Genomic DNA, 26,639 nt, shown 5'->3' with positions numbered 1-26,639 from the left:
AAACATTATAAAACCCTCAACAGTGGTCTGGATGAAAGCCTGGATCAATAAGTAGGATGGATAAGGTGATCATTATCAATAAACATGTAGGAGCTTCATCCCTAGCCCTGTGGGACACCACGGTATTACAATACAATAATATATATAATATAAATATGTAGGAGCTTCATCCCTATCCCTGTGGGACACCCCGGTATTACAATACAATAATATATATAATATAAACATGTAGGAGCTTCATCCCTATCCCTGTGGGACACCACGGTATTACAACATATACAGCTGTTGTTGGACAGAAACCTGGTATCTCCACGTCTCACATCTGGATGTTTTTTTGAGCGGTGGTCACACCGTCTCCATAGCGTGGCCGTGTGTGTAGGTATGTATGTTTGTTTGTGGGTGGGTGGGTCTGTCTGTATGTAGCCTCAAGCCTGTGGTGTAGTACCTTTTATGACCACACATGTTAAGGGAGGGGCGCTGTTTTCAGGCCAGGCCAGGCCAGGCACACACACACACGCACACACACACACACACACAGGGGGGGGGGGGGGGGGGGGGGTAAACCACCCCTACAGTTTTTTTATTTTTTTATTAATCCATTTAGGCCTGAAATTATTGAATGCTTTAACCAGTGAAAAATAGCAGATATACAAGCTCACAGCGCGTGTAGATCTGCTATTTTTGAAAAAGTCGTGAAAATGTGTGCAAATCTTTAACTTGTATGTATTTTTAAAACGAACATTTGTAACTCATATTTTGCTTCTGGGGGGTCCCTGGAACTAGATATTTTGTGATGGGGGTCCGTGGCCAAATAAATATCATTTTGGGGGTCCTTCACATGAAAAGGTTTGAGAACCACTGACATAGTAGTCTCTCAAGAACAGACTAACTGAGCTCCAGTTGAAGTGAAAAGGACCTTTTCTTTGACGATGGCTGGCCAGATTGCTGACATAGAAACATAGGGTTTTTAAAAAAAAACCTTAGAAGGATTCAAAAGACATTTATAGAATCGGGTCAAAATTCTAATTTCCACGATTTTTCAAAAATAGCAGATGTACTATCTGCTATTTTTCAATAGTTAAAGCATAAAATAATGATACACAGTAATGTGTACCCGTTCTGAATGGGTTAAAGGTTTGGACGAGTCTATTTTTAAAGCTCATCCTCCATGGCGGGAAGAAAGCTTATAGATCAGTGATTAAACCCTCAAGCCTTCAGTAAGGCATCGTTTCTAACAGCTTTATGTCAACAATCTGATTGGTCCTCTCTGATCCAATAGCATGGTTTATAACTCAACTGTAAACGCACCAACATACATTATGAAGCCCCTTTTCCACTGCAGCTTTAACTACACCACACCACAACACACCACACCACACCACAACACACCACACCACACCACACCACACCACACCACACCACACCACACCACACCAGAGCACATACAAATATCTACATTTTCCATTACACAAAAAAAAAAAAAAATTGACCTTTTTAACTGTGATTATAATAAAATATAATTGTGTATTACAACTATCCTAAATTATAATACACTACAATGGATTATAACTGTGATTATAATACACTATAAAGTATGAACATATTACTATGATAATTATAATACTCTCTAACAGATTATAGCAGTCATTATTACAACTATATCTTGGTTATAATGTATAACACGTTTAGTACCACTTTCACACCACTCTACCCAGGTCCTTGTAGTGGACCTGGGCCATGTCAGTGGAAAAGGGGCTTAAGTGGTACAGATTGCGGCAAACAAAATGTAATGCCAACTAGTACGATTTTCAAGTGCTTGTGTGTGTGTGTGTGTGTGTGTGTGTGTGTGTGTGTGTGTGTGTGTGTGTGTGTGTGTGTGTGTGTGTGTGTGTGTGTGTGTGTGTGTGTGTTTGGGGGGGGGTGTGTGTGTGTGTGTGTGTGTGTGTGTGGGGGGGGGGTGTGTGTGTGTGTGTGTGTGTGTGTATGTGGGGGGGGGGGGGTACCTCTGTGGTTCTTGGACTCGTGGCCTGACGATGAAGACGATGATGAAGGTGCTTTGGTGTGTGTGTGAGCAGAGAGCAGCAACTCATAGGTGTGATCTTCATCCTCCTCTTCATCGCCTGGCTCCAAACGCTCCTCGATGAGAGCCTGGAGGAGAGGAGAGGAGAGGAGAGGAGAGGAGAGGAGAGGAGAGGAGAGGAGGAGAGGAGAGGGTTAGTGTTGGTGTACAGGCTCTTCAACCAGCCTAAGTTCTCACATGTCTCTCCCCTTCTCCGCAGCCTCCACTGGCTCCCGGTTGCGGCCCGCACTGATTACAAAACACTGATGCTGACCTTCAAAGCAGCCAAAGGTATGGCTCCTCCATACCTCCAAAACCTGATCAACCCCTACACCCCCACTCGTTCACTCAGATCAGCCAACACAGGGATGCTGACCGAACCCTTGCTAAAAACTCCAGGGCAAAAATCCACTCGTCCGAGACAGTTTGCCCTCCTGGCCCCCAAGCTGTGGAATAAACTCCCTGTCGCACTTAGAACAACGGACTCACTCGCTAGCTTCCACTGTGGACTGAAGACTCACCTTTTCAGACTCCACCTAAACCCTTAGCTCTACTGAAACATTCAATGACCATACAGGAAGCTAGTTAGCATTTGTTTTTATTTTTTTTAGAATCCTTTTTTTTCTTTACTGATTATATATGTATATGCATTTGTTATATTGTTGTTGATGTACTGACATGTTATCTTGTTTAATATAGTGATGTATTATCTGCTTATTGTAAGTCGCTTTGGATTAAAAACGTCTGCTAAATGCCTAAACTGTGTACAGAGCCTGGAAACAAGGCTTCATGTCACAACACCACTGCACCCTCTAGTGTCAGGATCTGGTAGTGCATCAGGTGTGCTCTACTGTTGAACTTCATCACATTAGCACAGGGGAGGGGGGGGGGGGGGGGGGGGGGGGGGCACACCTTTTTGACGTGAGATCAACTTTTAAAATGAGTAGCTCAACATGATCTACCCATCCACAATGTTTTAGCTGAGGGCCTGAGGGGGGCTTTGGAATAGCAGCACTGGCCTTACATTTTAGACAAACACACTTACTGTAAGGGGGAAATAAATGGGAAATACTGGGGGAAATGTCTTCATCCCATTCTGTATGGAAGTGGTAGGTTTTGGGGTTCTTTGTAATACTACTGACTCTTGAACAAAGTATTGCATTGGAGGTTTGTCTACTTTAGAAGCCATGAAGGGAGCTGACAGGCCCTTCTTGATGTCATATTATATATTTTAATGATATATTTTTAGAGGCATGTCATGTGGTCTACCTGCACACCCTTGATGATCTAATCTACCTTTTGGGCAGCCCTGCATTAGCACTTTACATTTAGTTACATTCCTTCTGGGAGACCATTTGGATTTGGAAGGACCCCCCTCATGGAACCATGGGGGTCCCTGGACCCCCCCCCCCCCCCAAACACCACACCCAAACATATGAATATTCATGAAGTGACCTCTCACCTCTGAGCTGACCTCTTCGTCGTGACCCGTGCCGGGATGGGGGGCGTGGCCTAGGCGCTCTCTCTGTCAGATCAGAAAAAATTTGGTCGTTACTTTACGCCAACAGAACGCTTTTTCTTTGTGATGATTTGGCCAATGATTTCATGCCTCAAATCAGGGACAACGAGGTGAAAGCTGTTAAATCAGTGAGGAGATGATATCTGTGGCACAGAGACCAGCATCGCCCTCTAGTGGGGCTCAGACAGAAAGCACTGACCTCCCCTGCTCTAGTAGGGCTCAGTGCTCTAGTAGGGCTCAGTGCTCTAGTAGGGCTCAGTGCTCTAGTAGGGCTCAGTGCTCTAGTAGGGCTCAGTGCTCTAGTAGGGCTCAGTGCTCTAGTAGGGCTCAGTGCTCTAGTAGGGCTCAGTGCTCTAGTAGGGCTCAGTGCTCTAGTAGGGCTCAGTGCTCTAGTAGGGCTCAGTGCTCTAGTAGGGCTCAGTGCTCTAGTAGGGCTCAGTGCTCTAGTAGGGCTCAGACAGAAAGCACTGACCTTCCCGGCTTCGCTGTCCGGCCGGCCGCTGTCCCTGTCCGAGGACTTCCTGCTGTCCCTGTCCGAGGACTTCCCGCTGGCCAGGCTGTCCAGAGACTGGCAGGACGTGGCCTCGAACAGGGCCTCGTAGGGACTCTCCTCCTCTGGGCCGGGAGCCAGGGGGCCGGGGGGGGCCAGGCCAGAGATCAGCTCACTGACACGCTCCATGTCACCTAGGATTATAAACACATCCATGTCACCTAGGATTAGAAATTATATAAAATCCATGTCACCTAGAGTTAGAAACACTTGAGATTATAAAAGAAAAAGGGTGTCACTCAAGGGTAGCACACACTGAACGCGGACGGCTGCACAGCGTCGCGTCGCACTATAACCCCAACTGGATGTGTTGCGCTGCCACACAGCACATCCATTTCCCCGGTGGGGAGAACCATGGGAGAACATGTTCACCACGCGGCAACGCTGGAAAAATAGAACAGCAGCGTATCGGCGCGGCAGGCGAGGCGGCAGACCCGCGGCTGCGCGCGTCTGACGCCGCCGGTGTGGGTTAGTTCATTGAAAATAATGGAGCCATATGTTTTGACGCGGCGCTTCCGCGCCGCTTCCACGCCGCGTCCGCGTCCAGTGTGTGTTACTTTTAAGACAGTGGTTTTCAGGTTACCACCTTTTCAGGCCGCGACCCCCAAAGTACAGTTTACAGTTTACAGTTTAGGCATTTAGCAGACGCTTATAATCCAAAGCGACTTACAATAAGCAGATAATACATCACTATAATAAACAAGATAATATGTCAGAACATCAACAACAATATAACAAATGCATATGAATATCAATCTAAAAAACAATATAATCAGTAAAGAAACAAAAAACGGTTCTAAAAAAGCTAACTAGCTTCATGTATGGTCATTGAGTGTTTCACTAGTGCTATGGGTTTAGGTGGAGTCTGAAAAGGTGAGTCTTCAGTCCACGGCGAAAGCTTGCGAGTGAGTCCGTTGTTCTAAGTGTGACAGGGAGTTTATTCCACAGCTTGGGGGCCAGGAGGGCAAACTGTCTCGGACGAGTGGATTTTTGTCCTGGGGTTTTTAGCGAGGGTTCTGTCATCATCCCTGTGTTGGCTGATCTAACACAGTAAAGTAATCATATTTTATCCATGGTTCCCCTGTGTGGGAACCATGGATTATCACAACTATAACATTTAACAAGAAGCTAGTGACCATTTTGTTTATGTGGGAACCATGGATTATCATCACACCTATACAGCATCAATGCACACTGCAATCTATGTACAATGTACCATATCTTCATTGTCGGGTAAAAAACCCTGCGTGTCCAAAACCGTTCATTTTGCATTTATCATTTTAAAAGTGATTCAAATTAGTGAAAACAGCCGATCTACAAGCACACAACGCCTCGCACCGCGAGGCGTTGTGTGCTTGTAGATCGGCTGTTTTCAGTACCTTTGTGCGACGGCTTTGTATGATGAAGCAGGACTTTGATTTGCGAAATAACGGACACATTTGAAACTTGGAGATACGAGGTTTCCGCTCGACAACAACAACATGTATGTACTATGTTTGTGAGTGTCTTGTAAGCCCGTACGGGCTGGGCATCGTTTGGTGCAGGACACTTTAATAAAAACCTCTATCTATCTATCTATGTATGATATGCTATGTCTTGAATACATGCTCCTAGTTATTAGTTACAGTCTAAGGGCCGATCCATTGTAAACTACAATGTGACGTCATTCAGAGGTTCAGGGGCCGCCATTACTGCTAATACTGTCATTACTGTCATTAATTTGTCTGTTCGGCGCCACAGAGGCTATGTGACTCCCCGAACAGAAACACAATAAATTCTTCTCTAAAAGTGGAGTATGAATAATGGCCCTTACTCTCACTGTTTGTGGTCATGTGGTACATTTTTACCTTTTACTGTATATTATGTTATTACAGCCTGCGCTCGTTGTGCTAAATGTTTTGTTTACCTTTTTTCCGTGGGCTGGGACTCTCCCGGGGAGGGGGGAGGGGCGGAGGGGGAAGTTCCACCTCAGGGGGCTTTCCTGTCATGTGACACACACACACACACACACACACACACACACACACACACACACACACACACACACAGACACACACACACACACACACACACACACACACACACACACACACACACACACACACACACACACACACACACACACACAAACACACACACACAGACGATAAGCCAAACACCAGATCATATCTCAACTCATGAAATGTAGATAAACAGTTATCACTACTCTCAAGTGTGTGTGTGTGTGTGTGTGTGTGTGTGTGTGTGTGTGTGTGTGTGTGTGTGTGTGGTGCGTGCCTACCTTGGATCAGGTCAGCTATCTCCCTCTGTGTGTGTGTGAGTGTGTGTGTGTGTGTGTGTGTGTGTGTGTGTGTGTGTGTGTGTGTGTGTGTGTGTGTGTGTGTGTGTGTGTGTGTGCGTGCGTGCCTACCTTGGATCAGGTCAGCTATCTCCATGTGTGTGTGTGTGTGTGTGTGTGTGTGTGTGTGTGTGTGTGTGTGTGTGTGTGTGTGTGTGTGCGTGCCTACCTTGGATCAGGTCAGCTATCTCCATGTGTGTGTGTGTGTGTGTGTGTGTGTGTGTGTGTGTGTGCGTGCCTACCTTGGATGAGGTCTGCTATCTCCCTGCTCTTCTGTGAAGGCATGTCTTTAACAGTGTCCAGCGCTGTTAACCCCTTGTAGTCCAGCATGTTCACATCCACCCCTAGTGGCCGAGGAGGGAACAACATGATGTCATTATAACATGTTCACATCATTATGTCATTATAACATGTTCACATCCACCGTTTAGACCAGGGGTTTTCAAAGTGGGTGACGGGGCACCCTGGGGTGACGGGGCACCCTGGGGTGCCGGGGCACCATGGGGGTGACGGGGCACCCTGGGGTGACGGGGCACCCTGGGCTGGGGTGACGGGGCACCCTGGGCTGGGGTGACGGGGGGCACCCTGGGGTGCCATGACGGCAGTCCAGGGGTGCCGCAAGATCATTTGATAATATTTGGAATTTATTTGGACACTTGAAAAAATATTTAGTATCATTTTAAACTTGAAGTACACAAAGTTATTTTCAGTCAGTTCTAACCAAATGGCTGTTATCTCAACGTTTTCCTCACAACATAATCACTAAAATATCGTCACTGTCGGGCAGAAACCTCGTATTTCCAAGTTTCAAATGTGTACGTCTTTTGGTAAAGCAAAGCCCTGCTTCATCATACAAGACTGTCGCACAAAACTAGTAAAAACAGCCGATCTACAAGCACACAGCTTGTATATGTGCTGTTTTCACTAGTTTAGTGCATTTTATAGATGATAAATACAAAACGGTTTTGGACATACAAGGTTTCCACCCGACAACGACGATATGCTATAAATATAAGGTGCTGGGAGTGAAAATTATAATGTAGGGGTGCCTCGGATTAAATTATAATGTAGGGGTGCCTCAGATTAAAACAATATTCATGGGGTGCCCTGAGACAAAGAAGTGTGGGAACCCCTGGTCTAGTGGACGATGCATCAGATGATGGTGATGACAACAACAACACAACCTCATGTCTCCAGGAAGGACATCACATGGAGGTCCGTGGTGAGGAAGATACTGTATTATATCATGTTATTATTATATATTATATGTGACTTTATGGACAGTACATTATGCTGTTCATCTTATGATGTTCATCTGTGTACCTTAACACTTTGCTAGCCGAAATAGAATGGCTTGTTGTAGATTAGCCGTGAAATTTCTATTATTGTATTATGATCTGAGACATAATATTGAATGATCCGTTCACGTAAATGTCTGCTCAAATAATCCACATGTGACTCAAGAGTAGATTTGAGCATTTTCGCTCGCATAGCCCGCAGCACTCCTGCTATGCGAGCACTAACGTATAAACAGAAACTGGACGGCTGCTGGGAAGCCTCTGGAAGGAATGGACCTGACGTCACTTCTGCTTCATGTCAGACGAGCCATGCGCTATCGATGGACGAGTGACTAGGGAAGGTTAGACGATCGCCCATTTTTGGATAAAAATAATTTATTTCGTTTTTAATGACCCAGTACGGTAAAAGACGGCGCGGCTGAGACTCCTTGCTCAGATGTCCGGTATATTACGGTTTTAATATTAAGGGGCTCCCCGTGGCTTGGAAAGTGTTAAGATACATTATGATATGTGATATCTTATAAGAGTCTAAATGTGTCCACCAGGCCTGATAGCTGTTGTTTATTTTACAGTATGTCTTGTTATGTTGTTTATGTTACAGTATGTCTTGTTATGGTTCATCTGTTGTTTATGTTACAGTATGTCTTGTTATGGTTCATCTGTTGTTTATGTTACAGTATGTCTTGTTATGTTGTTTATGTTACAGTATGTCTTGTTATGGTTCATCTGTTGTTTATGTTACAGTATGTCTTGTTATGGTTCATCTGTTGTTTATGTTACAGTATGTCTTGTTATGTTGTTTATGTTACAGTATGTCTTGTTATGGTTCATCTGTTGTTTATGTTACAGTATGTCTTGTTATGGTTCATCTGTTGTTTATGTTACAGTATGTCTTGTTATGTTGTTTATGTTACAGTATGTCTTGTTATGGTTCATCTGTTGTTTATGTTACAGTATGTCTTGTTATGTTGTTTATGTTACAGTATGTCTTGTTATGTTGTTTATGTTACAGTATGTCTTGTTATGGTTCATCTGTTGTTTATGTTACAGTATGTCTTGTTATGGTTCATCTGTTGTTTATGTTACAGTATGTCTTGTTATGTTGTTTATGTTACAGTATGTCTTGTTATGGTTCATCTGTTGTTTATGTTACAGTATGTCTTGTTATGGTTCATCTGTTGTTTATGTTACAGTATGTCTTGTTATGTTGTTTATGTTACAGTATGTCTTGTTATGTTGTTTATGTTACAGTATGTCTTGTTATGTTGTTTATGTTACAGTATGTCTTGTTATGGTTCATCTGTTGTTTATGTTACAGTATGTCTTGTTATGTTGTTTATGTTACAGTATGTCTTGTTATGGTTCATCTGTTGTTTATGTTACAGTATGTCTTGTTATGTTGTTTATGTTACAGTATGTCTTGTTATGGTTCATCTGTTGTTTATGTTACAGTATGTCTTGTTATGGTTCATCTGTTGTTTATGTTACAGTATGTCTTGTTATGTTGTTTATGTTACAGTATGTCTTGTTATGGTTCATCTGTTGTTTATGTTACAGTATGTCTTGTTATGTTGTTTATGTTACAGTATGTCTTGTTATGTTGTTTATGTTACAGTATGTCTTGTTATGGTTCATCTGTTGTTTATGTTACAGTATGTCTTGTTATGTTGTTTATGTTACAGTATGTCTTGTTATGTTGTTTATGTTACAGTATGTCTTGTTCTGGTTCAGCTGCTCCTGGAAGCAGAGACAGTAGAACTGTGATCTCTGCCTCCTGGCAGAACTACTGTACAATTCACAGTTTAGGCATTCAGAAGCAAGGTAATAAATACATCAATACATCAACATCAAAGGTTTAAGTGCACCAGTTAGGAGAGAGTTACAATAGTCAAGTTTTGATATGACAGATGTCTGGATGAGGAGCTGGGCCTCCTGGGTGTGACCCTACAGGACCAGGTTATAGAGCGAGTCAGTATTGGATTTATCATTTTAAAAATGATTTAAACTAGTGACTACTGTTGTGCGACAGCCATGATGAAGCAGGACACTTTTGAAACATGGAGATACAAGGTTTCTTCCCGACAGTGACGACATTTAAACCCCCGTATTATGTTGGTGTGACCATGGATTCTTGGGACATGAAAAGTGTGTCCATGCAGAACCAAGGTTGAGAAACATTGTACATAAACATAACCATCACCAGCTACAATATTGTCTGGTCTCCTAATAGCATCATTGATTACTGATTGATCCACAACTCCACGACTGTGGCCTCTGCTGCATGCGGAACCGAGGCTCCACGGTAAGTAAGAAGTTATTATTAAGAAGCGCTGATTATGTAAGCGTTGTAAATACTGTATCAGTGACATCACAGGTAACTGACCTGCACTCAGGAGTTTCTGTACCACATCCGTCTTCCCATAGAGGGCAGCCTCGTGCAGCGCACTGCCCTTCTCTGTCTGCACGGGGGCACACACACACACACACACACACACACACACACACACACACACACACACACACACACACACACACACACACACACACACACACACACACACACACACACACACACAGGGGAGAACAGAGACAAAGGTATTTAGAAGGAGAAGCAGGGAGACAACAGCAGATGATGTCACAGCAGCAGTGAACTGATTAAAATGGTTCATTTTGACTCTTTTATTTTATATCGTTGCAGTGGTTCTCAACCTGTGGGTCGGGACCCCCAGGAGGGTCCCCAACTTATTGAACGTTGTTTTCTCTCTCAACAGTAAACAAACCATCATAACAGTTTAAGTGTATAGAGGGTATCTGCACATTTCTAAAGTGATAATTGAAGTACTTTTTAACACCTCTAAAATGACAAATTAAACATTGGACAAATTGTCAAATATTAGAGGCAGCAATTGTGAAAATAGCAGATCTACATGCTCTACAATGCCTTGCAAAATAGTAAAATTCAATGAAATATTCAATAAAAAAAAAAACATTTCTGTGTGCATGCACGACTAGTAGACTAAATAGTTCAACGGTGCAGCCCACACTAATCGTTTCCTAAATACCAGTTACATTTAAACTGTTATTTATTATCATAATTGGAAAGAAATACATTGTTATGAAATGATGTTCAAGCTGCGTGGACCCTGTCTCACAGACTCCAGGTCAGTTCTTATATCAAACCTCAGACTCTCTCACAGACTCACAGACTCACAGACTCTCTCACAGACTCCAGGTCAGTTCTTATATCAAACCTCGCTCCACTTTCCTAAAAGGACATTTTATTTGGTTCATAAACCAACGTGGATCAGTTTCCAGCTCATAGGAGTGTCTAATGGAACGCAGCGGGACGTGCGAGGCGGCCCGGAGGATACGGGACGGGACACGCTACAGCATCAAGGACACGGGGGGGGGGGACATTTAGCCTTGACAGATGGACAGCACAGTTTGGCACTAAGTATAGCATCAGCCACTGGCGTGTGTCCACCACTAGGGGGGAGTAAAGGCCTGCTATGCTGTGGATTACACTAGAGGAGGTCTGACACTTGCACTCAAAATGATTCAACTGCATATTATATTTTATATTAGGTTTAATTGACAAGATTCACACACTTTCAGCCCTTTGCAAAAACACAAATCAAAGAAAGTTCTCTATGGGTTCTTTCGTTATAGTAGCATAACTGAATGGTTCATGTTCCACTGGAGGATGTGAGTGCTGGACTGATTACTCTGCCTTCAACTCTATGAAGAGGGATGAATGCTACTGGGTAATTCTATGGTGGAATAGTCTTCAACTCTATGAAGAGGGATGAATGCTACTGGGTAATTCTATGGTGGAATAGTCTTCAACTCTATGAAGAGGGATGAATGCTACTGGGTAATTCTATGGTGGAATAGTCTTCAACTCTATGAAGAGGGATGAATGCTACTGGGTAATTCTATGGTGGAATAGTCTTCAACTCTATGAAGAGGGATGAATGCTACTGGGTAATTCTATGGTGGAATAGTCTTCAACTCTATGAAGAGGGATGAATGCTACTGGGTAATTCTATGGTGGAATAGTCTTCAACTCTATGAAGAGGGATGAATGCTACTGGGTAATTCTATGGTGGAATAGTCTTCAACTCTATGAAGAGGGATGAATGCTACTGGGTAATTCTATGGTGGAATAGTCTTCAACTCTATGAAGAGGGATGAATGCTACTGGGTAATTCTATGGTGGAATAGTCTTCAACTCTATGAAGAGGGATGAATGCTACTGGGTAATTCTATGGTGGAATAGTCTTCAACTCTATGAAGAGGGATGAATGCTACTGGGTAATTCTATGGTGGAATAGTCTTCAACTCTATGAAGAGGGATGAATGCTACTGGGTAATTCTATGGTGGAATAGTCTTCAACTCTATGAAGAGGGATGAATGCTACTGGGTAATTCTATGGTGGAATAGTCTTCAACTCTATGAAGAGGGATGAATGCTACTGGGTAATTCTATGGTGGAATAGTCTTCAACTCTATGAAGAGGGATGAATGCTACTGGGTAATTCTATGGTGGAATAGTCTTCAACTCTATGAAGAGGGATGAATGCTACTGGGTAATTCTATGGTTGAATAGTCTTCCAGCTAGGGAATCAGGGATGGACATCGGAAACGGCCAATATAAAAAATCTGCAGGTATGATAAATAATGGTTTTATGCCAATTGTGTCCATGGCACTGCACAGCATGATGCGCTGGTCCTGTGACTAAAGTAAACATTAGCAAGTAGCAGCCAGTCTACTTAGTGGCAGCCTACAGAATACAGATGGTGCTGATTACCTTTGCAATGTAAGGATATATTCCATAATCCTGTGTCAATGTCGTCTCCAAAAAGATAATGCATCACCTGCTTTCCTCCTGCCTAGTCCAGACGGTCATATTAGACTGGATATTGTCTGTGATTTTGGATATTGTACTATTGTGATTGATTTGGCATTCGTGTTCTTCTAGCTTATTAGTACTCAAATTGAAGTATGTCTTGTAGGCCTACTTGGCCTGAAAAAAAGGGTATTGGAGCAACCCTATTTTCTAGTTCTTAGCTAAAGAAATCGGTATCGGAAAAATCGTTTTTGGCAGGTCAGACCTTCATAAAACCGGTGGATCGGTATCGGCCAAGAATTTTGCAATCGGTCCATCTGTACTTCCAGCTGATGTCCGTAGCAGGAAAGTCATGTTTCAAAAAGGAACATACTTTATACATACAGTAAATAACATCCACTCTTACATGATGGTTTTATGGTTGATGAACCGTGCATGCATAAAGCTGTAACAGTTAATGTTGAAAGATATCCACCGGTTTCCGCAGGAATTTACTTTAGAATGATGTGTGTGGGACACATCATTCTATTATCATTCTGGAGCAGTCAATGACGGTCAGGATTACGATTACGTCGCACTCGGCGCGGCTGCGACGCGGCTGCGAGCTGGAACTGCCGCCCACGTATTGCACAATGTACGATGGAACGGTGTAAACTGGTGGAAAACAAGGAAAAGGGGTTCCCGGTCTAAATGGGTTAAATAAACAAATCAGGGGCGTCAATATGGCAGCTGCATACCCCTGCCATACCCTGGGTCCAGGGGAGAATATAAAAGTTACTTTTAAATATAAATCCATGAATGTCTCTTTGTCTATCTGTGCTGGTTATTATGTTGTTAAATTACAGTAAAATAACAAAATGGTCACTTTAACAAGGTATTGTTAACGTTTACTAACATGCCAAGTTTAGCTGCACTTGAACAACCGTTCCAGGCTGCCATATCCAGCCCAAGAAACCGTAGAAACGGAGGGAAATAGAATGTACTTCTTAGGGTATGGCTGCCATACCTTAGCTTTTTCTGAACTGAATCCATTGAAACAAATAAACAACCAATGTGATCACAAGTGGTTTCTCCGAATCCAAACTACAAAATGACACTTTCAGTGAATAAAACCTTTGGAAAGCCTCTTCATGACCAGCATCTTTACTGCTCTAGACGCCACCATTCTGCTGTTATGACCTGCTGCAGACATTCTGCTGTGATGACCTGCTGCAGACATGACGCCAGACACTGCCCTGTCTGCCAGCGGTCCTGAAGGAATAACAGCCCCGATCCTCGTGTGCAATTTAAGCATTGAATTCATTTTAAAGCCACAGAATAATGTTTTTTTGGAGTGTGAGTTCAGCTCCTCCACAGAACCCAGGGTTTAACAGTGTGTGACATCCAGGGCTTACGTTACGTACTGTGGCTTTACCAGAGGAAGGAAGAGGCTGCAGGAGCAGATTAAAGCTACACTAACGCTAGTCAGAGTGACATGATTAAAAAGAGGAGGATATATTTTTGGCTGTGACACACAGAAGGGCCAGAGACACTCCCAGGATGATGTAGACTTTATCCTGGGGCGCAAACAACCGATAATAGGCGATCTATAAGCTCACGACGTGCCACGCTGCGACGCGTCGTGAGCTTGTAGATCGGTTATTTTCGGTTGCTGCGACACGGCAGCGCAGCCAAGTATAAATTGGGCCTCATCATGATCAGCCAGACGGCCGGATGTTGTGCTGTCAAAGTTGCGCAAACGCACATGCACATGCACACACACACACACACACACACACACACACACACACACACACACACACACACACACACACACACACACACACACACACACACACAGACAGACAGACAGACGCACACACACACACACACACACACACACACACACACACACACACACACACACTGTTACGACTGGGGTCGTATTTGTAGAACGATTGTAGGTACTGTATTGTTTGGTCCTAGTGTGGTGTGGTGTATGACAGAGCTGAGAGTGTCTGGGAGTGTATGCAAAACAGGGGTATCACTCCCAGACAGAGTGAGTGTGTGAGAGCATGTAAAAACAGGTGTGCCGCTCCCAGAAGCTGATTGGTGGGGAAACGACCAGGATGGCTGGGATTGGTGGGGAAGCGTTCCTGGAGTTCTGTCTGCTGACTGGCTGACAAGGGTGGAGATTGGGGATAAAAGGAGCAGCAGACCTCATCCAGCTACGCAGGGGAGCAGACCTTGTCCTCCTCCTCTCCCAACTGGCACCCAACATGTCCTTATGTTTTCTTATGAGTTGATATGAGTTCTGGGTTAAGTTGAGTTGCTTTGAGCCTTTGAATAATGTTTATGTTAAGGAGGTAAGATACTGTTTGTTCTTTTGGTAGGCAAGTGATTTTCTTTGGAGTGAGTTTTCTTTTGATTTGAGTCTTGAGTTATCCTTCAGTTATTCCTAAGTGATTCTTCAGTTACTACTGAGTTCTTAAGTTTTTCAGTAGGTTTTCATTAGTTCTACTTATTCATAGACCCCTATGTATTATGTTTCACTTCTATTAACTGTTCTAGTTTGTTATTACCACTTTGTAAATAAACCGCACTTTATGTTGCATTTATAACCCGTTGTTGGTGTGGCTACTTGGGAGCTGGGGAAGACAAGGGTTAATTTCATGTTGTGTCTCAGGACCCCTAGACTGGGGCATAACACACACACACACACACACACACACACACACACACACACACACACACACACACACACACACACACACACACACACACACACACACACACACACACACACACACACACACACACACACACACACACGCACACACACACGCAAAGACAAACAACACGGCTGTGCCCTGGGAGCATTGACCACATAACGTCCCCCCACATGTCAGATCCTGTCCTCATTTCCTGTCTCCACCATCTACAGTAAAACTATGTCCATACTGTAGGCTACACATACCATCTACAGTACCACCATCTACAGTAAAACTATGTCCATACTGTAGGCTACACATACCGGCACAATGAAAACACACACACACACACACACACACACACACACACACACACACACACACACACACACACACACACACACACACACACACACACACACACACACACACACACACACACACACACACACACACACACTATATTTGTGATGATTTTAGGCCATCAATTATATGAAAGCCATTTCATTTCCGCTGTTCTCCGTACAGAAAGTGTATCTAATACTAACTAACCTCCTAATTAAACTAACTAACCTCTTAACTAGCTAGTACCTCATAGTTAATGTCCATGCCATGGTCAAGTAGAACCTCCACTACGTTGAGGTGACCGTTCCTAATACTAACTAACCTCATAGTTGATGTCCATGGCGTGGTCCAGTAACACCTCCACTACGTTGAGGTGACCGTTCCTATTACTAACTAACCTCATAGTTGATGTCCATGCCATGGTCCAGTAACACCTCCACTACGTTGAGGTGACCGTTCCTATTACTAACTAACCTCATAGTTGATGTCCATGCCATGGTCCAGTAACATCACCACCACGGGTATATGACCGTTCCTAGACGCCAGGTGCAGGGGGGTGTGTTTCTAACTAACCTCATAGTTGATGTCCATGCCGTGGTCCAGTAGAACCTCCACTACGTTGAGGTGACCGTTCCTAGACGCCAGGTGGAGGGGGGTGTGTTTCTAACTAACCTCATAGTTGATGTCCATGCCATGGTCCAGTAGAACCTCCACAACGTTGAGGTGACCGTTCCTAATACTAACTAACCTCATAGTTGATGTCCATGCCATGGTCCAGTAACATCACCACAACGTTGAGGTGACCGTTCCTAGACGCCAGGTGGAGGGGGGTGTGTTTCTAACTAACCTCATAGTTGATGTCCATGCCATGGTCCAGTAACATCACCACAACGTTGAGGTGACCGTTCCTAGACGCCAGGTGGAGGGGGGTGTGTTTCTAACTAACCTCATAGTTGATGTCCATGCCATGGTCCAGTAACATCACCACTACGTTGAGGTGGCCGTTCCTAGACGCCAGGTGGAGGGGGGTGTGTTTCTTGGTGTTGCAGCTCAGCAGGTTGGGGTGGGCGGAGAGCAGCAGCTTCACCACCTGTCAGTCACACACAGGGTTACAGGCGTAAAGGCAGTGTTAGATTTCGCCGACTAAAACTATGACGAAAAATGTTTGTCGACTGCGTTTTTTTCACTGACCAAATAATAAAAACGAAATAAAAACTAAGCTGTGATGACTAAAACTAAGACTACCGGTAAAAATATTGACAATTTCATCAACAAAATAAAAACTAGACTAAAACGTTAGGGAGAGACTAGTGGAGAAGAGAATCATTTTATGTTTGGTTGCTCTCAGGTGTTGCGTGCTGAAACATAGCAGATCTACAAGCTCACAACGCGTCGCAGCGCGACGCGTTGAGAGCTTGTAGATCTGCTATTTTCAGCACACAACCAAGTGTAAAATCAGCCATTACGATGCCATCAAGGCCTGCCAAAATACATTTCAGTTGACTAAATCAACTGTAGATTTAGTTGCAAAAAAGCGTATGATATTTAATCGACTGAATTTAGACTAAAACTAATACTTTTCAGGCGACTATATTATGACTAAAACTAAATGACATTTTATTCAAAAGACTATGACTAAAACTAAATCAAAATTTGCTGTCAAAAACAACACTGCATAAAGGACAGGATGACATTTAGTAGGGCAGGAGAGAGGGGTCTACCAGCACCCCAATGACATGTTTTCGAAACCTGTTTTTTTAGGACCGTTATGATGTCTAGTTATGATTTCTGCTTGTTGCCGTGGTCAACTAATGTCCCATGGGGTTCATTTTTAACCTTTTCTCACAACTATTCCCAATCTGAACCATACAATGGTCATAACAGAAAATGCCATAACTCTTGATGTAAACAACCTACAGGGACAAATTAACACACTTTTCTATATGATTTTGACCCAGGGAATTCATTAAAGTGGTTATTTTTAACATTTAAGCACATCTTGACCCTATTTCAGGACAGAAACGGCGAAAAAGAACCCAAAAATGTTCAAAACACGTCTATACTTCTCTTTGTACAGATAAATTAAGGTGTATTCTTTTTATACCACAGTTTTTTTAGGACCCTTATGATGTCTAGTTATGATTTCTGCTTGTTGCCGTGGTCAACTAATGTCCCATGGGGCTCATTTTTAACCCTTTCTCACAACTATCCTCAATCTCAACCATACAATGGACATAACAGAAAATGCCATCACTCTTGATGTAAACAACCTACAGGGACAAATGAACACACTTTTCTATATGATTGTTACCCAGGGAATTCATTAAAGTGGTTATTTTTAACATTTAAGCACACCTTGACCCTGTTTCAGGACAGAAACAGCGAAAAACAACCAGAAATGTTCAAAACACATCTGCATTTCTCTTTGTACAAATACATTAACGTGTATTCTTTTTATACCACATGTTTTTTAGGACCCTTATGGTGTCTAGTTATGATGTCTTCTTGTTGCCGTGGTCAACTAATGTCCCATGGGGTTAATTTTTTACCTTTTTACATCTATCCCCAATCTGGACCATACAATGGACATAACATAAAATGCCATAACTCTTGAAGTAAACAACCTACAGGGACAAATGAACACATTTCTCTATATGATTTTGAGATGAAAAATTCATTTACGTCATAATGTTTAACATTCAAGCACATCTTGACCCTATTTCAGGACAGAAACAGCGATAAACTACCAGAAAATGTTCAAACACACAACTCTATATTTCTCTTTGTACAAATAAACTAAGGTGTATTCTTTTTATACCACATGCTTTTTGAACCCTAATGGTGTCTAGTCAATATTTCTTCTTGTTGCCGTGGTCAATCAATGTCGCTTGGGGTTCATTTTAACCCTTTCTTACACCTATCCCCAAAACAAAACATAAGATGGAGATAATAGAAAATACCATAACCCTTGAAGTAAACAACATACAGAGACAAATCAACACATTTTCCCACATCATTTTCACCCAAGGAACTCATTAACGTGGTTATTATTAAGATTCAAGCACATTTTGACACTACTTCATGGCAGAAACTGCAAAAGAATTGCAGAAAATATTCAAATCACATCTATATTTACAACATTTCTAAGGTCACACCACGTTTCTTAGTATCCTAATGGTGTCTAGTGTCAAGATTTAGTATTGTTGCCCAACTCATGTCCCATGGGGTTCATGTTTTTTTCCCCCCAGATATGTTTTTGGACTTTTATGCCTTTATTGACCGGACAGTAGACTGACAGGGAACGGGGAGAGAGATGGGGAGTGACACACAGCAAATCTGAACCAGCGACCCACTGCAGGCTACACAAAGCCTACTGTATGTGGCATGCGCCCAGACCATTTTGAATCGATGTCCGTAAGTTATCAAAGAACAATTTCACTGGTCAGTGTCTTCCATCTCATCAAACTCCACCTCATCCTCTTCCTTATCATCATCATTATCATCACTGAGGACAGCCAACAGATCAATGAGAGATTGGGGAAGAATTGGCCCACAAGACCAGACAGGCTCCAAAGTCCCTCCTTCCATCTTCTGCCACCCCTGACCTTCGTCATAGGTTTAGGCCTCCACAAGATTGGCTCAGCTGCTCGCTTGTAACAGGCCACTCACTCTATAGTTCACCCGCTGGATGTGGAGGATGAGCATATTGGTAGAGGGGCAGGCGGGCAAAATGCACTCTAGACCTACTGGCTGCGGGGGGGTCTCGTCTTCTCCCACCATTTTCTTCAGCATCTTGCTCCTAGCCTGGTCAACTGATGTCTCGCGTGCTTGATTTTACATCACACACGTGAAGGCTTCCAGCTGCTCCTGAACTTCCGGCTTCAACTTTCACTCATTGCCCAGCTGGCTGTAGAATGATTGTTACGATTATAGCTAAATTCTGTCTCTCAAAATGTTGCATTATACATAATGCAACATTTTGAGAGAAATGCTTGGCGATGAGTGGTAAGTTTAAGCCGGAAGTGCAGGAGCAGCTGGAAGCCTTCACGTGTGTGATGTAAAATCAAGCACGCAAGACATCAGTCGAACAGGCTAGGAGCAAGATGCTGAAGAAAATGGTGGGAGAAGACGAGACCCCCCCGCAGCCAGTAGGTCTAGAGTGCATTTTGCCCGCCTGCCCCTCTGCCAATATGCTCATCCCCCACTTCCAGCGGGTGAACTATAGAGTGAGTGGCCTGTTACAAGCGAGCAGCTGAGCCAATCTTGTGGTGGCCTAAACCTATGACGAAGGTCAGGGGTGGCAGAAGATGGAAGGAGGGACTTGTCTTGTGGGCCAATTCTTCCCCAATCTCTCATTGATCTGTTGGCTGTCCTCAGTGATGATAATGATGATGATAAGGAAGAGGATGAGGTGGAGTCTGATGAGATGGAGGACACTGACCAGTGAAATTGTTCTTTGATAACTTACGGACATCGATTCAAAATGGTCTGGGCGCATCCCACATACAGTAGGCTTTGTGTAGCCTGCAGTGGGTCGCTGGTTCAGATTTGCTGTGTGTCACTCCCCATCTCTCTCCCCGTTTCCTGTCAGTCTACTGTCCTGTCAATAAAGGCATAAAAGTCCAAAAACATATCTGGGGGAAAAAAACATGAACCCCATGGGACATGAGTTGGGCAACAATACTAAATCTTGACACTAAACACCATTAGGATACTAAGAAACATGTGGTGTGACCTTAGAAATGTTGTAAATATAGATGTGATTTGAATATTTTCTGCAATTCTTTTGCAGTTTCTGCCATGAAGTAGTGTCAAAATGTGCTTGAATCTTAATAATAACCACGTTAATGAGTTCCTTGGGTGAAAATGATGTGGGAAAATGTGTTGATTTGTCTCTGTATGTTGTTTACTTCAAGGGTTATGGTATCTTCTATTATCTCCATCTTATGTTTTGTTTTGGGGATAGGTGTAAGAAAGGGTTAAAATGAACCCCAAGCGACAATGATTGACCACGGCAACAAGAAGAAATATTGACTAGACACCATTAGGGTTCAAAAAGCATGTGGTATAAAAAGAATACACCTTAGTTTATTTGTACAAAGAGAAATATAGAGTTGTGTGTTTGAACATTGTCTGGTAGTTTTTCGCTGTTTCTGTCCTGAAATAGGGTCAAGATGTGCTTGAATGTTAAACAACATGACGTAAATGAATTCCTCATCTCAAAATCATATAGAAAAAATTGTTAATTTGTCCCTGTAGGTTGTTTACTTCAAGAGTTATGGCATTTTATGTTATGTCCATTGTATAGTCCAGATTGGGGATAGATGTAAAAAGGTAAAAAATTAACCCCATGGGACATTAGTTGACCACGGCAACAAGAAGACATCATAACTAGACACAGTAAGGGTCCTAAAAAACATGTGGTATGAAAAGAATACACGTTAATGTATTTGTACAAAGAGAAATGTAGATGTGTTTTGAACATTTCTGGTTGTTTTTCGCTGTTTCTGTCCTGAAACAGGGTCAAGGTGTGCTTAAATGTTAAAAATAACCACTTTAATGAATTCCCTGGGTAAAAATCATGTAGAAAAGTGTGTTCATTTGTCCCTGTAGGTTGTTTACATCAAGAGTGATGGCATTTTCTGTTATGTCCATTGTATGGTTGAGATTGGGGATAGTTGTGAGAAAAGGTTAAAAATGAACCCCATGGGACATTAGTTGACCACGGCAACAAGCGGAAATCATAACTAGACATCATAAGGGTCCTAAAAAACCTGTGGTATAAAAAGAATACACCTTAATTTATCTGTACAAAGAGAAGTATAGACGTGATTTGAACATTTTTGGTTTATTTTTCACCGTTTCTGTCCTGAAATAGGGTCAATATGTGCTTAAATATTAGAAATAACCACTTTAATGAATTCCCTGGGTCAAAATCATATAGAAAAGTGTGTTCATTTGTCCCTGTAGGTTGTTTACATCAAGAGTTATGACATTTTCTGTTATGACCATTGTATGGTTCAGATTGGGAATAGTTGTGAGAAAAGGTTAAAAATGAACCCCATGGGACATTAGTTGACCACGGCAACAAGCAGAAATCATAACTAGACATCATAACGGTCCTAAAAAAACAGGTTTCGAAAACATGTCATTGGGGTGCTGGTAGACCCCTCTCTCCTGCCCTACTAATTAGTTTGACGTCATTTACACATTCAATCTTACACCTGGGTCATGTGTTCTCTTCCTCATTCTGAATCTACTGCCCCCAGCCAGATAATCCAGAGAATTTAATTAGATTTCACTTATAAAAACAATCTAAAATCTGATCACCGATCCACGGAGCCTAAGAGCCCCAAAGACAGTGCCGGATGTGCATTGTTTTGTCCTGAACAACCCATTTCTCTGTGATCACTTCCTACCTGCATTAACATCACTGCTCATAGCTCAACAACTCTAGCATGGATTAAGATGGGCTTGTTTGTACTCACAAACGGACCACGGACGCACGCAGATCGTGCAAATGCATTTGCTGTAGCAGCTCCTCGTTGTCTAACAAGGAAGTGAACGGAGGAGAGATTGACACATTGGAACGTGTTTTCCCGCCCCCCGTTTCCGGCCCCAAACCGGAAGCACACTTTTGGAGCACTTAGGAATCTGATTTTGTCGATCCGATTTTAGATTTTTCTGAATTAAATGTAATTCATCCAATAGCTCGGGAAAAACTTGGGAAAGTCTGGACTGGGCAGTAAATGAGTAAAACAGCTCCATGGGAATGAGGAATCTCAGCACGAGGTACATGAGAGCATCATCACATGGTCTCTACCTCTAGCGGGGTCTCCAACCTGGAACTTACCTCCAGACGTCTATAAAGAGCTGCCAGGTCCAGAGGGGTCTCTATCTAACTTACCTCCAGATGTCCGTAGAGGGGGTCTCTATCTAACTTACCTCCAGATGTCCGTAGAGGGGGTCTCTATCTAACTTACCTCCAGATGTCCGTAGAGGGGGTCTCTATCTAACTTACCTCCAGATGTCCGTAGAGGGGGTCTCTATCTAACTTACCTCCAGATGTCCGTAGAGGGGGTCTCTATCTAACTTACCTCCAGACGTCCGTAGAGGGGGTCTCTATCTAACTTACCTCCAGATGTCCGTAGAGGGGGTCTCTATCTAACTTACCTCCAGACGTCCGTAGAGGGGGTCTCTATCTAACTTACCTCCAGACGTCCATAAAGAGCTGCCAGGTACAGAGGGGTCTCTATCTAACTTACCTCCAGATGTCCGTAGAGGGGGTCTCTATCTAACTTACCTCCAGATGTCCGTAGAGGGGGTCTCTATCTAACTTACCTCCAGAGGGTCTCTATCTAACTTACCTCCAGATGTCCGTAGACGGGGTCTCTATCTAACTTACCTCCAGATGTCCGTAGACGGGGTCTCTATCTAACTTACCTCCAGACGTCCGTAGAGCGCTGCCAGGTCCAGAGGGTCTCTATCTAACTTACCTCTAGAGGGTCTCTATCTAACTTACCTCTAGAGGGTCTCTATCTAACTTACCTCCAGAGGGTCTCTATCTAACTTACCTCTAGAGGGTCTCTATCTAACTTACCTCTAGAGGGTCTCTATCTAACTTACCTCTAGAGGGTCTCTATCTAACTTACCTCCAGAGGGTCTCTATCTAACTTACCTCTAGAGGGTCTCTATCTAACTTACCTCTAGAGGGTCTCTATCTAACTTACCTCCAGAGGGTCTCTATCTAACTTACCTCTAGAGGGTCTCTATCTAACTTACCTCTAGAGGGTCTCTATCTAACTTACCTCTAGAGGGTCTCTATCTAACTTACCTCCAGACGTCCGTAGAGCACTGCCAGCTCCAGAGGGTCTCTATCTAACTTACCTCCAGACGTCCGTAGAGCGCTGCCAGGTCCAGGGGGTCTCTATCTAACTTACCTCCAGACGTCCGTAGAGGGGGTCTCTATCTAACTTACCTCCAGAGGGTCTCTATCTAACTTACATCCAGGGGGTCTCTATCTAACTTACCTCCAGACGTCCGTAGACGGGGTCTCTATCTAACTTACCTCCAGACGTCCGTAGACGGGGTCTCTATCTAACTTACTTCCAGACGTCCGTAGACGGGGTCTCTATCTAACTTACCTCCAGACGTCCGTAGAGCGCTGCCAGGTCCAAAGGGGTCTCTATCTAACTTACCTCCAGAGGGTCTCTATCTAACTTACCTCCAGAGGGTCTCTATCTAACTTACCTCCAGACGTCCGTAGAGGGGGTCTCTATCTAACTTACCTCCAGACGTCCATAAAGAGCTGCCAGGTCCAGAGGGTCTCTATCTAACTTACCTCCAGACGTCCGTAGAGGGGGTCTCTATCTAACTTACCTCCAGACGTCCATAAAGAGCTGCCAGGTCCAGAGGGTCTCTATCTAACTTACCTCCAGACGTCCGTAGAGGGGGTCTCTATCTAACTTACCTCCAGACGTCCATAAAGAGCTGCCAGGTCCAGGGGGGTCTCAAACTTGTTGTTCCTCATGGTGGGGTCGGTCAGCTCCTCCAGCAGCAGCTTCACCACTGAGGTGTGGCCGTACTGAGCAGCACAGTGGAGGGGGGTCTCGTTGTCGTTGTTCTGGAGGGGGGGGGGGGGGGGGGGGGGTGGATGGATGGATGGATGGATGGATGGATGGGTGGGTGGGTGGATGGGTGGATGGATGGATGGATGGATGGAAGGATGGATGGATGGATGATGGATGGGTGGATAGATGGATGGATGGATGGATGGATGGATGGATGGATGGATGGATGGATGGATGGATGGATGGGTGGGTGGGTGAGAAAGCAAAACGTTATCATCAAAGATATTCAAAGTTTTGCAAACATTCTCATGATCTTTCTAAAATAGCAGATCTACAAGGCAGGGACGTGCTGGCCATTGGGAAAAGCAGGACAACTCCCAAACGGCCCAGGCCGGCCAATAGGAAACATAAATAAATAAAATGTCAGCCTTCGTTCCATTTTGGGGGCTGGGCGGCCAACAAAGTAAATCGTCACTGTCGGGCAGAAACCTTGTATCTCCAAGTTTCAGATTTTGTAGCCCTGCTTCATCATACAAGGCCGTCGCACAAAAGTAGTGAAAACAGCAGATCTACGAGCACACAACGCCGAGGCGTTGTGTGCTTGTAGATCGGCTGTTTTCACTAGTTTAAATCATTTTTAAAATGATAAATACAAAACAAACGGTTTTGGACATACAGGTTTCCACCCGACAACGACGAAATATAACTCATGTAATTGGCCCACTGGCTTGTCACTTGTCATGATCTGAAATGGCAAATCTTTGAGCAGCAGCAGCAGCGCTGTAGAGAGAGATCTCTCACTATAGCGCGCAATGAGGGCCTCTACAACGCTTTTTCCAGGGGCCCAGCATGTCCCTGCTACAAGGAACAAAAAAACGTCCGATCTAGAGCTGTGAGCTTGTAGATCTGCTATCTTTCATGTTGCAGTACCCAGTATAAACAGCAGGCCTCAGTGAGGTCAAACTGAGAGGTGACATCAAGAGAAGAACCTCAACCTCCACCAGACACGTTACGCACAGAGAGAAAGGTCGTGAAAAAGCACCAATCAGGGGGAAGGGGTGTTTAACGAGGGGGGGGGGGCATGGATTGGCTGGCAGGCTGGCACCAGAATAACTGGGGGTGAGACACACAGATGGGCAGACAGACAGACAGACAGACAGACAGACAGACAGACAGACAGACAGACAGACAGACAGACAGACAGACAGACAGACAGGTGGGGACACTGGCCTGTGTCCCCATCAACTAGATCAGTTCAGTGGTTCTCAACCTGTGGGTCAGGACCCCCAGGGGGGTCCCCAGATGATTAACTTAATGTGAAACATTGTTTTCTCACTCAACAGTAAACACACTAACAGGGTGTATAGAGGGTATCTGCACATTTCTAAAGCGACACTTTAAGGACTGTTTAATTAATACCTCTAAAATGACTAATTAAACAATGGCCAAATTGTCAAATATATAGAGGCAGAAAGTGTGAAAATAGCAGATCTACATGCTCACAACAGCATGTAGATCTGCTATGCCTACAATAGAACCATGTTGTCGGGGGGGTCCCCAGTTAAAGTATGATTATGTTGGGGGTCGTGGCCTGTAAAGGTTGAGAACCAGTGAACTAGACCAGGGGTTCCCAAACCTCTTTGTCTCAGGTCACCCCATAAATATTGTTTTAATCCGAGGCTCCCCTACATTATAATGTTCACTCCCAGCACCTTATATTTATAGCATATCGTCGTTGTCGGGTGGAAACCTTGTATGTCCAAAACTGTTTTGTATTTCTCATCTATAAAATGTACTAAAACTAGTGAAAACAGCAGATCTAAAAGCACACAACGTCTCGCGATGCGAGGCGTTCTGTGCTTGTAGATCGGCTGTTTTCACTAGTTTTGTGTGACAGTCTTGTATGATGAAGCAGGGCTTTGCTTTACCAAAAGACGTACACATTTGAAACTTGGAGATACGAGGTTTCTGCCCGACAGTGATGATATTTTAGTGATTATGTTGCGAGGAAAACGTTGAGATAAAAGCCATTTTGGTTAGAACTGACTGAAAATAACTTTGTACTTCAAGTTTAAAATATTACAAAAAAAAGATTCAAGTGTCCAAATAAATTCCAAATATTATCAAATGATCTCGCGGCACCCCTGGACTGCCGTCGCGGCACCCCAGGGTGCCCCGTCACCCACTTTGAAAACAACCGCTGTAGAGAGGATGTTTTCAGCACACGATACGACAGCGCAGTGAGCAAACTGTAAATGAGTAAAAAAATAAACATAAACGTTCCTGGGCTGTGTGAAGGTGCTAGAGCTACATCTAGACCTACTGTACATACTGTATATATGTTCTGTTTACACAATGCTGTACCTCCAACTGTATATATGTTCTGTTTACACAATGCTGTACCTCCAACTGTATATGTT

General features: G+C 43.7%; 1 protein-coding gene across 1 annotated transcript in view; it reads right to left on the bottom strand.

Moving 5' to 3' along the window:
* LOC308291794 (ankyrin repeat and SAM domain-containing protein 1A) overlaps positions 1-25,461 on the bottom strand; it is a gene marked incomplete at its 5' end in the record, with an annotated part of 149,921 nt that extends 124,460 nt beyond the window's left edge. Inside the window, 9 exons of the mRNA XM_080733927.1 lie at positions 2,004-2,148; positions 3,522-3,584; positions 4,051-4,262; positions 6,035-6,109; positions 6,709-6,810; positions 10,148-10,223; positions 16,596-16,739; positions 24,120-24,272; positions 25,450-25,461. Coding sequence (XP_080590053.1) covers positions 2,004-2,148; positions 3,522-3,584; positions 4,051-4,262; positions 6,035-6,109; positions 6,709-6,810; positions 10,148-10,223; positions 16,596-16,739; positions 24,120-24,272; positions 25,450-25,461 — 982 coding nt within the window. The remainder of the gene's footprint in view (positions 1-2,003; positions 2,149-3,521; positions 3,585-4,050; positions 4,263-6,034; positions 6,110-6,708; positions 6,811-10,147; positions 10,224-16,595; positions 16,740-24,119; positions 24,273-25,449) is intronic.
* Between the last annotated feature and the right edge of the window lie 1,178 nt (positions 25,462-26,639).

This window comes from Nannobrachium achirus, assembly GCF_963921795.1.
Source record: "Nannobrachium achirus genome assembly, chromosome: 9".
Lineage (NCBI taxonomy): Eukaryota > Metazoa > Chordata > Actinopteri > Myctophiformes > Myctophidae > Nannobrachium > Nannobrachium achirus.
The sequence above is the reverse complement of the archived record's forward strand: the minus strand, read 5'-3'. Positions and strand labels throughout refer to the sequence as shown.